Here is a 13467-nt window from a genome sequence, read left to right as displayed (position 1 = left end):
TGGGGCCTCCCCTCTCCTTCGACCTGCCCTCAGCTTGACTCGAAGCACGGATGTGCATGCCGGGGGGTGCGAGGCTCCGGGTAAGATTGAGCTGAAGTCCACCCAGGCTGGAACCCCAGAGCTCACTGTGGAGGGCACAGATTTTTAACATGTTTAGAGCCACAGATGTCATCAGGAATCTGGCAAAGCCGCACCCTTCCCTAGATGGAAGAGGATACAACACACAGTCACACAGGTCACCCAAGGTTGCTGAGGACAGGGCCACCAGAGGCAAGAGGCATAGCAGTGGCCACAAGGCAAATGTGGCTGTGTCCTGGAGACACCGGACATGTAGGACACAGATTAAGTTCATCCTCCTTCCATGGGACAAGGGTCCCTAAGCAAGGCCCACAGGGGCCCTAGCACTGATCTCACACGGGCTGAGCCGACTCTGGGTCTGGACCTGTCCACTCAGCTTAGGAGACGATATGCCCGACCTCACCTTGTCCCCTCAGCACAGACTCCACCCAACTCTGTCGTGCCCAGTGGTCCTGCCTCTCGCCCATCTCTATTCCCCCGTGCCGCGATCCTCACTGGATGACATGGCCCAACGCCAAACCCAAGAAATAAGACCACACACCGCCATCGTCCTAAAGGTCGTTTTATTGTAAAACCATAAATACAACACTGACATGAAATCATTTAAGTAACTGATCCTCTCTAACCATTAAAAGGATGTCTTTTTGCCTTGGCATCAACCAACTGGGAAATAATGTTGCAAGAATTCGGGGGATGGGGGGTGAATTCTGGGCTAGGGCTTTTGGCGATTTAAGGAACCAAGTGGAACCTTCCTCTTCTTCCTGGGAATGTCCCACTTTCGGACAAGAACAGACAGGTAAAAACAGCAACATTTAAACAGCTCAGTTTTAAATTTTATTACTCTGTAAAAATCTTTTTTTTTCCTTTTTTTTTTTTTTCTGTTCCTTTCCTCCATTTGACATCAGAAAAAGTTTTAAACATCACGAAACTGATTTGGCTGTAAATGGAGATACGGTACCAAAACAAAGTGAAACGAAAAAACCCAAAGGACAAACAGAAAACCCTAAATAAACCCTCAAGTTTGGTCTCGGGGGTTTACAGATCACAAGAACTGTCAACTCAACCCCCATGCAACGTGACTCCTTGGAGAGCCGCCGGAGCCACACCGACGACACGGGAGACCGCAAACAACGTCTTTTGTTAATTAACACAGCAAGGGTGACACTAGGTAACTTTTTTTTTTAAATACAGTACATGGTACACAGGGCCCCAAGAGGGCCCCTGCATGAACCCCTCGTGAAGACTGGAGCCAAGCACTGGCTGTTTATAAAAATATTGTGTTGCTACAAAAGTATAAATTAATGCTACCGGTATTAAGAAATATTAAACACATAAAACTTATAAGGATTAAGAAAAATATTCATTAATACCTGTAGAAAACTCTGGCCTAAAAAAGATATTTTTTTGTGTTTGTTTTTTTGTAAATTTTTTTTTGTATTTTTTTTTTAAGATGACTTGAGTTTCTTGCACTCGGAGAGAGAGACACAGTCAGATGTGCCTATGGTATTGCCTAGAACATCTTTAACTACTGAGAAAGGATGGGGGTTGGAGGGTGCACGCACGTGGTTACTGAGCGGGGCGTGGGCAGGAAGGGGCACCAAGGCTTTCTGAAGATTTACCTGATGTGAAAGAATCACCGACGTGAAGTTTGCAGGGGGAAAAGAAAAAGGATCAGAACACAAATGAAAAATAATTTACGCTTTTTAAAAAATATCTCTGCTTCGGGTGGTTGTACAAAATGATTTCCTGATGCTTGAGATCTGAATGGCCCCGGACGCACTGCCCAGCAGGTCCCCTCTCTCCCGGTTGGCGAGTCCCAGCCGCACGCCAGTCCACGAGCTGGCTCACCACCCGAGGAACCCGGCCACCCTGGCTGGGCGGGAGGGAGGGCCCTGGGCAGGGACCGGCTGGCACCTGGGCTGTGGGAGGAGGCTTCCCTCCGGCTGGTCTCGGCCAACTGGACGTCAGGAAGCGCCACAGGGATCCCAGGCCCCTGAGGTTGTGGACAAGGCTGGGCTGTGCCCCTTTAAGGAACTTTGGTTCGAAGAGTCAAGGTGCCCAGTGGGGACGCACAGGTGGGTAGGACCCGTGGGTCCGGATGCTGACGCCCGACTGCAGACCTACCCAACCCTTCTCTGGACAGGAGTTGGGTCTCAGAAGCAACACCCGTGGCGGCGGCGGGGACGTGAATACAGTGAACAGTGACCCCGGGATCTTCACCCTCATCAAAGCGGAAGCAGGTGCCTCCTCTCCCAGAAACCACAGGGCCCCCTCCGGGGAAAGGCAGGCCTCTACTGACCCCGACCCTCAAACCCAAATGAGAGAGGAAGAAAAACAAAACGGCGACAACAAAATCCTCCAGAAAACCCTGAAGAGGGAACCCAGGAGGGAAACATAAGAGGAAAAACAACACCGTATCATTGGTTCACCATAACTGGCCTAGCAAACATGAGCCACAGTGAAGAGAGGGGCAGGCCCAGCTGGAGCTGGGGGCTGGGGCAGGGCCGGCAGGGCTGAGCCCGGAGCCCCCGCCTACCGTCTCCAGGGAACAGCCTGGGCCAGACTCCGCCTCGCCGTTCTAACCAGCAGCCTTTCCAGGAGCTCCCCGTCAGGTACATCACAGGAAAACGGGCGTTGCCACCATTCTCAAGGCCAAGGGCAAAGCTATGAACTCACCCCAGCTCAGCCGGGCAGGAGACGGCTGCCCACACCACACCCCGTGTGCCTCCTCTTCCCGTCTTTGCGAGCGCGTCCATCCTGGTGACAACATCCAGGCACCGTCCCCTTCCCGGCTGTTGCTCACGGGACCTTCCTCCGCCATCCGCAACCCAGCTTCACTCCGAACCTTTCTGGAGAATGTCTGGCCCCCGAGAGTGTGCGCCGTATCCCTGATGTCTCTCCAGGTGGCCCCTCGCTGAGGAGTCTAGTCCCAGACCGGGCAGCAGCAGGTGGCCTCAGCCGAGCACAGGGGACCCCCGAAGGCCGAGGCTCAGCTTCACAGTGGAAAACACGCCTTGCCGAGTTCTTCCCTGGTGTTTCTTCAAAGTGCAGGAAATAAAAGAGGAAACTCAAGGGAAGAACGCTTGCCAGTTTACGAACCAGGTGTAAAAACAAAGTCCTTCCTGACCAGGAAACCTTTGTACCCTTTTCCCATCAAGAGCCAAAGCCTGAACTCAAAGCCCAAGACTGTCGGGGGGCACGTGCTCGGGGATCCGGCAGCAGCTTTGCTCACGAGGCCCTTCCGTTTTGTTTTCCGGTTTCTGACCACTATCTGAGGCCTGGCTGGTGGGCCCAGGCACCGGGAGGGAGAACGGTGTTGGGACCGGAGCATCCGCGCCCGGGCCACTCAGATTGACCCCTCATGAGGCTGCAGTCCTTGGCCTGGGCTGGGTGGTGAAGCTGGTGGACATCAGATGAGGGGAGGACACCCTGCAGGATGGAGGCGCGCTCTCTCTTCTCCCCCGCTGGGATCCACATGTGTCCAAACCAGACCACTTCCGTCTCAGGAATTGCATGGCTTGAGTCAAGTTGTGTCCACGTTCAGCAGACGACCACACTGAGCTGCCAAAAACATGACCGAGATGGCCCTATTGCCTGGCCTGCCGGCAACCAACGGCCTGTGGTAGGAAGTCCCGTAGTGGTCACAGAATGTGGGGAACCGAAGACAAAATCCTTCGCAAGGTCGGTGCCAGGGGAGGAGCAGGGAGACGAACTGGAAGAGTCTACCCTCAATCCTTTGGCTAAACTAGAATTTGGATAAGGTGGATATTGCTGGAAATGAGGGGCCAGTGGCTGGACCTGTGAGATCTTTGGGTTTTCCTAAGCTGTTCACTGCAGCAAGATTCGCACTACGGGAACCGCATGCATGAGGCGGCAGACCGAAGGGGCACCTTGATACAGCCATTCCTGTTGGTGACATCTTTTGGGGGAAACCAGCGGCTTCAAGAGACAAAGGACTACCTGCCACCTTGTTACCGAATCCGGATGAGGCAGCCCCAGGAGACAGCTTTCAGAGCGACTAGTAGCATCTCTCCTAAACCTACAGAGCGAGCCAAGCCCAAAGGGTTGAAAGGAGGTGGGAAGTTAGAACAGAACGAGGGGGACACGTATGACTCGACACTTACAGTGTAGCTAACTAGACTTACACAGACTTTCATTCTGGAGGGCAGACAGCCTCGTGTTCTGAAGAGAATGTGGAGTGCTCTGAATGAGTCTCTGGGTTTGGTCTCTGATGGCTCTGCAAGGAAGAGAAATGTCTGGCCCGGTAATGGGGCAACACAGAACAGCTCTACTCTCAGGACGGGATGGTGGGCTCCAGGGCTCTGTTCCCACCAAACACACAAAGCTCTGATCCTCCATGTGTGGTGGGAAGTGCCAAGTCGTGGACCCTTCTGCAGCAGCCTCACAGCTACCTTCTGGAACGTCCCCAAAAATCAGATCAAAAAGTTCCCTGCTGCTCCCACACTCTCTCGAGCGACATGAGGTGACTGTCCAGTGCAAATGGAGGCTCTTCTAGTGGTGTGACCCCGGCTGGAAATGTGGGGAAATGCCTAGAACTTCTCCAGGAGAGGCAACGGCACACTGGTTCCTGAGACCACCGCTTGCTGGAGCGAAGGTGTGAACGGCCTGTTGTGATGCATTTCAGTCTGTCCAAGACTTGGAGGGAAAAGCTGGGTTAGTTCTCATGAGGTGACGTGAGCAGGCTTGGCCCCCAGGGACACTGTTCTGGTCTAAGATTGATCCTAAGCCTTCTCGAGTTTTTGGACCAACTTGACTTCCCGAACTGCTCACGGACCTGGGGAGGGACCTGTTGTACAGTGCTTTTTGGAATCGAGGTATCTCACTGCTAAGTAATGCTTTATTACCAGGAAAGGAGGGAGCGGACTTGGTCAACCCTCAAGATGGTGAAACATGCCTTTGCAAAGAGCCCCTCTGTGAGGGTGGTCATTCTTAGCCTGAAGCCCTCAGTGTAACCATCTATCCCACTAGCCATGGCCACTGGGGGGCCAGAGGCCACCAGCGCATTACTCGTGTGGAGTGTGGACCCTGACAGAACCACCTCCTGGGAGGGCAAAGGGGCCAAGCTCTTGGCACCTGGACTGAGCATGTAGAACCTAAACTGCTCACAGAGAGAAAATCCATCTTTCACGGCCTCATGTTAAATGTGGCCTGATGCCACTGTGCCCTCCATACATCAACCGTTTGGCCACCAAGGCACCAAGCTCAACTACTGTCCTGGCAGAAGGGCCGAGGCTCATGGAGGGGGAAGGACCCCCTCCCCCAGGCCTGGGGCAATGGAACCCAGAGGAACCCCATGGGGCCCCAGGGAGGGGGGAGGGGGGAGGGGCTGTGGGTCTGAGGTGCTACGGAGGTGAATGTGGAGGGACTCGGGAGTCCCCGCTGAGCTGGAAGTGTCAGTGACGTGGCGAGTAGTGTAATGCACTCTGGGTACAGAAGTCAGACATTCGTGGTACCAGACACAGCAAACAGGGAGGGCGGGTCTTCCGCGTACATTCACGAGCACGCCTAAGCCACACGCTTCGCTATGGCTTCCCCCGAACCCCACGTCCGTGAAACCTGTGACTCCAGCCCCACTCCTGGTTTCCAAACAGCAACGCCAAGTTCGTGGTCTTGGCCGTTCGAATACATGAACATGGGACGGTAGAGGGAGGGCTAATAAAAACCTTAGGCTACTGAAGGTACCACTGAGATGAGCTAGTTTACAGTGTGATTTGAGGAACAAAAAGGGCAACTGAAAAAAAACAAAAAAACAAAACCAAAAAATCTCCAAAACATAAGTTACAGACATTCAGTGCCTCCTAGCAGAGTCTAAAATCAAATTTGAGGGAGGGGGGGAAAAAAAAGGTAAAAACTGCTAAAATGTTAGGGAAAAAAAATTGAGTGGAGACAGTATCTATACTTCTTTAAAAAATGTCTTTTTTTTTTTCTATCTTATATTAAAAAGCAAAAAGTCAGTTTTATATTCTTAAACTCTCCTTTCCTGATTTGGGGAGATAGATAGGTGTGTTTCTAAGGCGGCTGCCCCGGGACCCACCCCCCAACACGGGGAGGAAGCTCGGCGGCAGCAGCTCAATGCCCTGAAGGTGAACGAGAACACAGTCCAGTGCAGACACTGTCCGTCTGATGCGGTTTGGAGAATCCATGGCAGAGCAGCCGGGGTGGGAGGTGGGTGGGGAAGCGGTGTGGTCAGGAGGGCTGGGGGGAAGGGGAGAGGGGGAGGAGGGAAGCCATGGGGGCAAGGACAGAGAACGTCAAGTCACTTCAGATCGCAGCTGCCTGAACATTTTACGACATCAGCCTTCTACCGATCTGCACACCTGAAAACGGAGTCTTTGCAGCCCCTCACTGAGAAAGGGAGGTGAAGCATCTTCCCTCTTTCCCACATAGCTTTCCTGACACACCCAGCTTAATGCACAGGCGCCCACGAGCAGGCGTGTGTGCACGCACCAGGGTTGTGTGTGTGTGTGTGTGCACGCGTGCACGAGGCTGTGGGGAGGCTGCGCGGGCGAGCACAGCACCCCCTCCCCCGGGCTGCACACCCGCGGCCCGCGCGCTCGGACGCGTGCGCACGCCACATGCACACGCACGCTGAAAAAGCACTTAAGTTTCCAGGGGGGCGTTTATAATGAGGTCCACAGTGTTTAGAACTTAAATTCCTTTTTCTTTGCGACAGTGTTGTGTGTGTGTGTGTATGTGGTTTTCTTTTTCCTAACGTTTCTCTTCTCTTTCTCTTGTCTTCCTTGTCAGCGTCCCGAAGTCTTAAAGCATGTTGGATTTCAGAAACATGAGTTTGTTCATGTCTTCCGGACTGAGCAGCCGCCTCCTTTTGATCAGAAGTGCTTGCTCACACATATTTACACACCCGCTCCTGGCCCCCACGGCCGGAACCGCGAGCAGCCAGAAGGCCAGTTTGGCGAGTTTCGTGTGCTTTTGGGTCACGCACGACCAGTACTGGAAGAGATCGGGGGTGGCCTGGAAGAGGGGCTCCTGCAGGTAATCGTACACCTCGTTCTTCCCCAGCCGATCATCCTCCTGAGCCACGGGGTGTTCGCCCGCGGTGGAGCGGGGCTTCTTGGCGGTGGGCTCAAAGTCGGCCTCCTCGGCCCACGACTCCTTCACCTCGTTGATGAGCTCGCACACCTTGCCGATGATCTCCTCATGCTGGTAGGGCGGCACAGGCCTCAGCTTCTGCTGCGGGTCCAGGATCATGGCCACCTTGTGTGCCGGGTGCACCTTGAAGTTCTCCTTGAGGGCCTCCAGGAAGAGGTGGCACAGCTTGCTAACGGTGCCTGCGTCGTTAGCCTTGGCCGTGAACAACTTCTCCAGCCGGACATAGGTGGGCAGCACTAGCTGCAGGGTGGGCTGGCTCTCGTTGCTCAGCTCGATGACCGCCTGCTTGACGGGCGTCAGGATGGCCGCCAGGTTGCTGAGCAGGTGCTTGTTGAGGCTCTGGATCAGGTTCATCTTCTTGGCGCGGCTGTAGAACTCGCAGATCTGCTCGTAGCGCTCGTGCACCAGCAGCAGCGAGTCGGTGACTGAGTTCCAGCAGGGCGGCGGCGAGGTCTCCTCCAGCGAGCCGAAGGTCTCCTTGGCCAGGCCCGTGGAGCCCGCCAGGTCCTCGCACACGTTGAGCAGCTCGATGACCTCATGCATGCTGCGGGCCTGCAGCGTCCGCTTGCTCAGCACACTCTGTACCACCGAGTTCAAGGCACAGGCTGAGCAGCGAAGGCACATGCCGGCCTTGGAGAAGGCCGACGCGCTCACCCGGCAGTCTGTCACGTACACCGTCCTGATCTCCGACATCACGAACTCTGACAGCACGTTCTGCACCCAGTGGTGCACCAGGTCACCGCTGTCGCGGATGTCCGCGCCCTTGACGCCCAGCACGTAGCTCTTGATGTGGTTGCCCTCGGCCTGGTAGGCCGTGAGGATGTAGCACGAGTCGGGGCCGACGCTCTGTGAGTGGCAGGTGACGCCGATGCCCAGGCAGGCGTTGCTGCCCAGGGCGCACGTCACCTTCACCTTCACCTGGTTGTACATGCGCGGCAGGTGCTTTAGCGCCAGCGTGTTGAAGTTGCCCAGGATCTCCGTGACCGAGAAGGCCCCATAGCGGGCACCGCTGTCCACCAGCGTCTGGGCCAGCTTCAGGAACTCCTTCCCGCTCACCACGCTCAGTGCACCCAGGTCAGCGCACATGACCCGCAGCAGGCGCTCTGCAATGTTCTGCCGCTCCTTCTCAGGGATCATGCTGTTGGGTGTCAGGCCACTGGTTATGGCTGGCGGAGGACACAAAGAGAGATGTCATTAAACCTGGCATCTGAGGTCCCTCTGTCTCTAGTGCTCAAGCACCTAGTATTAGGAACTATGAGGAGGTTTCACCTTGCACACCGTGAGCCTCAGAGGAGTAACGTTCTGGGATTGACTAGTAATGCCTGCCATGAGCACGGGAAGAGAATACAGTGGGACGTGTGCAACACACTTGCTGCACGTGTCATTCACCTAGCCTCTTGAAGCCAACTAGTCTAACTTCTTCAATATAGGAATTGCCCCTAAGAAAGGAATCTCTAAAATAAATGAGGCCACAGCATCAGCAGGAAAGAGCAGCCTACAGAAGTTGCAGACAGTGGATTCCAGTTGTGACTCTATGACTAAATACATGCGCTCTGACCACAAAAAGGTCACCTCCTCTCCCCAGCCTTCCTTCTGCCTGTGCAGTGAGATCAGAATTTCCACGGGTGAGGTCTCACATGTGTAAGAGCTTCAGACGTGGTCTCGAACCATCATGAGAGGCACAGGTGGTGGGATGGGGGAGCAGAGGGCACTGACCAGAGCCAGGGCTAGAGGTGCACAAGGAGGACCTCTGCGAGCCCCCAGGCTCTGGCCTGGGAGAGACCTACTGTTGTTGGCGCTATTCCTCTGGGCCTGGGGTTTCCACTTCTCTTCTACAACAGCAGGCGGCGATCGGGACTGGTTGGAGGCAATGTTGTTTTCGTTGTCCGCTGTGGGCAAAAAGGGGACAGCATGTGACCCTGAGGTGCAAGAGGCCTGCCTACTCACAAAATGAGAATGACAGCAGGGCTGGAGAAGTCCATACAAGACTTCTAGGATGCAGGCCTGGGTCCCAACCCTGGCTCCTGCTCAACCTCCGATGCTTGCAAAGCCTCAATTCTGTCACTTGGAAGAAGGAAGATGAGCACATGGGTGGGACACATGGGCTGGAAGGACCAAGAAGAGAGAATGCAGGGAGAGACCGGAGCACGGGGCCAGGTGCAGAGTAACTGCCCAGTGGGTAGGAACTGCTGACCCAACTCGACCTGAGAGGCCTCATACCCACACACAACCCCATGTTCTAGCTCAGAAATGGGTGAGGGGGGCCAGGTCCAGCAAGGGACCTAAGGGACCTCACATTCTCTCACTTCTCTCAAGTGTGCTTTCTCATCTTTTCAGCTTATTGACTAAATATTTAATTTAAGGAACAAAACCCAACCAAAGCCCTATAGGATACTAAGTTCTCAACTCCTTTCCCTGTCCGAGGTGGAAAATGACGCCCAGAGTCAGGAAAGGATCTGCCCCAGATCACACCAAAAAAACCAAAGGCAGGCCTGGGACAGACATCCAAGGTCCCTGATTCCTAATGCCTGCTCCATCATGTCCCTAACTTCTATTTACTTGTGCATACGCAATTGAATCAAAATGGTACATGCTGGGCGCCCTGGGGGCTCAGTGGATTGAGACTCATACTCTTGATTTCGGCTCAGGTCATGATCTCAAGATCATGAAACTGAGCCCCGTGTCGGGCTCCATGCTGGGCGTGGTGCCTGTTTAAGATTCTCTCCCTCCCTTGTCCTCTGCCCCTCCCCACCCCCAGCCCACATGGTCTCTCTCTTGCTAATAGACAGACAAACAAAATGGCACGTGCCTATTTTCCTCCCTTCACTGCCGACTCCTTGCCATTTTTAAAGAATCATTTCTGAGCAGAAACGGTCTAAGTACTGTGCTTGTCATTACAAATGACCACACCGTCTTCTGTTGTAGGATCCCCCATGGGTTGCTGAACCACACACCAAGTACCTAATTTCTGGACCGTTTCCAATAGGCACCTACTATTTCTGCTATTAACCTGCTTGCCTAATATTCTACTATCATTTCTCTGTGCTTTTATTGTGGTGGTGGGTTTCTTTCCCTGAGACATCATCTTACAGGCAGAATCACAAATGCAAGGAGATGAACAGGCCAATGACACTGGCTCAGGGTTGCCAGCATCTTCCATTATTCTCTGTTCAAGGCTTGAGGCCCTGGAAGCCAAGGCCACAATTTTCATAGCAAGGAAAGAGGCTTCCCCAGTATCTACATGTTCAGTCCTGCAAGGGTAACTAAGAAACTCCAGGAAAAAACAAAACCAAAAACATCCCCCCCAAAACACAACAAAAAAAGAAACTCCAGGATATCCACTCAAAGAAACATATTTTAATCCCTAAAAAAGGTGGCTGCACCGATTGTGATAACAAGAGAAAAGGCATAATGAAATGATCTCATCACAATTTATACATATTATTTATATTTGTATTTTGGACTTGAAAGTCAAATAACAAAGAAATCCATGCACCAAAAATAGGCCGGGGGTGGTCGAGTTGGGCAGGGGACCGGGGACTTTCACTTCTACCCATGAAGCATGACCTGCCGCAGGAATGGCTCTTTCAGTTGGAAACAACTGTGCATCACAATTCCGCTGCTTTCGGACAGATAACCCAGGTTCTGATCCCAGAAAGGGGTGAAAAAAATGTGGTGAGTAATACCACTGGCCCAGCTGGCCTGAAAGCAGTTCACAGGCGGCAGCACGGGGACGGGAATGGGAACAGAGCCCAGAGGTCTTGCTGATTTGAAGAGGCAGAAGCTGATGTTTAGGGAGGCCCAAGGGAGCTAATATTTACAGGGAAGTACCAGAGAGGAGGGAGTTATGTAAAGAAAGCACATGCTGGAGACCTTCAGTAGGGTTCCCTGAAGTCTGCTCAATACTCATCTGCCCAAGTACAGGGTCAAATTCCACAAGACTGGGTAAAGAATCACTAGAAAGCACCAAGTGGAGGGGACAGGGAGGAAATAATTTGTATTCCCTCAAACAGAAAGGAAAACCACAATGTGTAAGGGATTGGGTAGGGTCCCCTCATTATGGGGTAAAATTAATAACAGATTAAGGGCTGCACTAGACTTGCCCTAATACCTTTTTATTTTCCCCCTTAAGATTTTATTTATTTGAGATAGGGAATGAGTGGCAGGGGGTTGGGGGGAGAGTGTAGAGGGAGAGGGAGAAGCAGCTGCCCTGCTGAGCAGAGAGCCTGAGGCAGGGCCCAATTTCCAGGACCCTGAGATTCTGACCCGAGCCAAAGGCAGAGGCTTAACTGACTGAGCCACCCAGGTGCCCCCTTTGCCATAAATACATCTTAAGAGTAATCCTCCAAAGTATCAAGGTAGTCCGATGTTACTAACCTGTAAATCAGAACGAAGTTCAATGTTTTTTCAAAATCTAGCACCTAACATTATAAAAATTCCCAATGTCAATTATGCAGTAAAAAATCGATCAGGCATTCCAAATAGTAAGGACATACGACCTATCAACCAGGAGATAAACCAGTCAATAGAAACAGGGCCACAAAGAACAGAGATGATGGAATTATCCAGTAAGGAGCTTACAGGGGTGTTATAAATACCATAAATGTGCTCAAAGACATGAAGGGAAACATGAACACCATCAGGAGAGAAACAGAAGATGTGAAAAACCCAAAACTAAAACTAACCAGTTCAACTGGAACTTGTAGATATAAAAATAATCTAGGGCAACAACACACCGTATGGGATAAAAGATCAGATGCCACAGAAGAAAAAAAATCGGTGGAGACAGAGCAAGAGAACCACCCAACATGAAAAACAGAAAGGGTAAAAGGCTGAAGATAATGTAATGGAGCAGGGACGCTAACAGACAGGCAATTTCATATACATGTAACTGGGGTCCCAGGAAAAGGGGGTGAAGGCAGGAAAAAATACCTGAAAAAATGGACACAATTTTTCCAAACTAGATTAAAAGTCCAAGTCCAGATTCAAAAAGCTCACTGGACTCGAGGTAGAATAAACATAAAGAAAATACCACCGAGGCACAGCATCATGACAGAATCGTTGAAAACCACTGAAAAGAAACTCGTAGAAGGAGCCAGAGAGGGAAAGAAATTACACACAAACGACCACAGACCCAGAGGCAACGGAACAAAGCATCAACAGAAAGGATCAGCCTAAATTTTTTTTTCAATCAACCTAAAATTCTAAATCCAATGACATTATCTTTCACAAATGAAGATTTCTGAGATTAAAAAATTCCAAAAAAAAAAAAAAATCAGACCTGCACTATAAGAAATATTAAAGGAATTTCTTTGGGTCTTAGCAAAAACAACATCAAATAAGAATCTAAATCTACAAAAGAAATGAAGGGTGCTGGAAACTACACATGTTGGTAAATGTATATATATTAAAAATGTTCCCTCACTTTTGAACTCTTTAAAAGATAAAGGACTACTCAACAGAAAATAATAACAATGAACTGCAGTAATAATATGTACAGTAAGGACAAGAATAGGACAAGAATATCACAAAGAGGGAGATCTGGGTGGTTCAGTCATTGGGCATCTGCCTTTGGCTTAAGTCACGATCTCAGGGTCCTGGGATCAAGAGCCGCATCTAGCTCTCTACCCGGTGGGGAGCCTGCTTCTCCCTCTCCCCCTGCCTGCCACTCCCCATACTTGTGCTCTCTAATAAATAGATAAGTAAAATATTTATTTAAAAAAAAAAAAAGGAAAAAAGAAAAAAATAATATCACAAAGACCAGGATGGGGAAAGAGAAGATGCTGCTGAAAGTTTCTCACACAATATGGAAGGTTGGCTGATGCCACTTGACTTGACACGAAATATATAGTTTCAAGCCCAAATAAACTGTAATAAATAAAACAAAGAGCTGGCTTGATGAATCAGTGGAGATAAAAATGGAATCCTAAAAATATCCTCAATCCAAAATGAGGCAGAAATATGAGAGAAAGAGAAACTAAGAAATGAGCTGATTAGGAAACAAGTAGTAAGATGGCAAATTTACACCCAGTACTATTGAAATTACATTAAATATAAATGGTCTCCACATTCCAAATAAAAGCCAGGGACTGTCATACTTAGTAAAAAAAAGTTAAGACTCTACCATATGTTATCTATAAGGAACCTATTTAAATATTAAGACAGGGTAAAAGGCTGAATAAAGGCACACCATACAAATAGTAGAGAAGAAAGCTGGTGATGTTTGCGATAGCATTACAGAAAAATCAGACCTCAGGA

The 13467-nt window shown here is 50.9% G+C and overlaps 1 protein-coding gene across 40 annotated transcripts in view; it reads right to left on the bottom strand.

Moving 5' to 3' along the window:
• Window positions 1–624: 624 nt before the first annotated feature.
• The window catches only part of ZNF618 (zinc finger protein 618), a 209949-nt gene continuing 197106 nt past the window's right edge, over window positions 625–13467 (bottom strand). For 34 of the 40 annotated variants that reach the window (XM_082697086.1, XM_082697102.1, XM_082697074.1 and 31 more), the window contains 2 exons: window positions 8997–9098; window positions 625–8375 (listed from right to left, as the gene is read on the bottom strand). In XM_082697086.1, coding sequence (XP_082553212.1) covers window positions 6859–8375; window positions 8997–9098 — 1619 coding nt within the window. In that variant the 3' untranslated portion in view covers window positions 625–6858. The remainder of the gene's footprint in view (window positions 8376–8996; window positions 9099–13467) is intronic. The other 6 variants (XR_014302338.1, XR_014302339.1, XR_014302340.1 and 3 more) reach the window with 1 other exon arrangement.

Source organism: Mustela nivalis (genome assembly GCF_964662115.1).
Source record: "Mustela nivalis genome assembly, chromosome: 13".
In the NCBI taxonomy this organism is placed as follows: domain Eukaryota; kingdom Metazoa; phylum Chordata; class Mammalia; order Carnivora; family Mustelidae; genus Mustela; species Mustela nivalis.
This window is presented reverse-complemented; position numbering and strand designations above follow the sequence as displayed.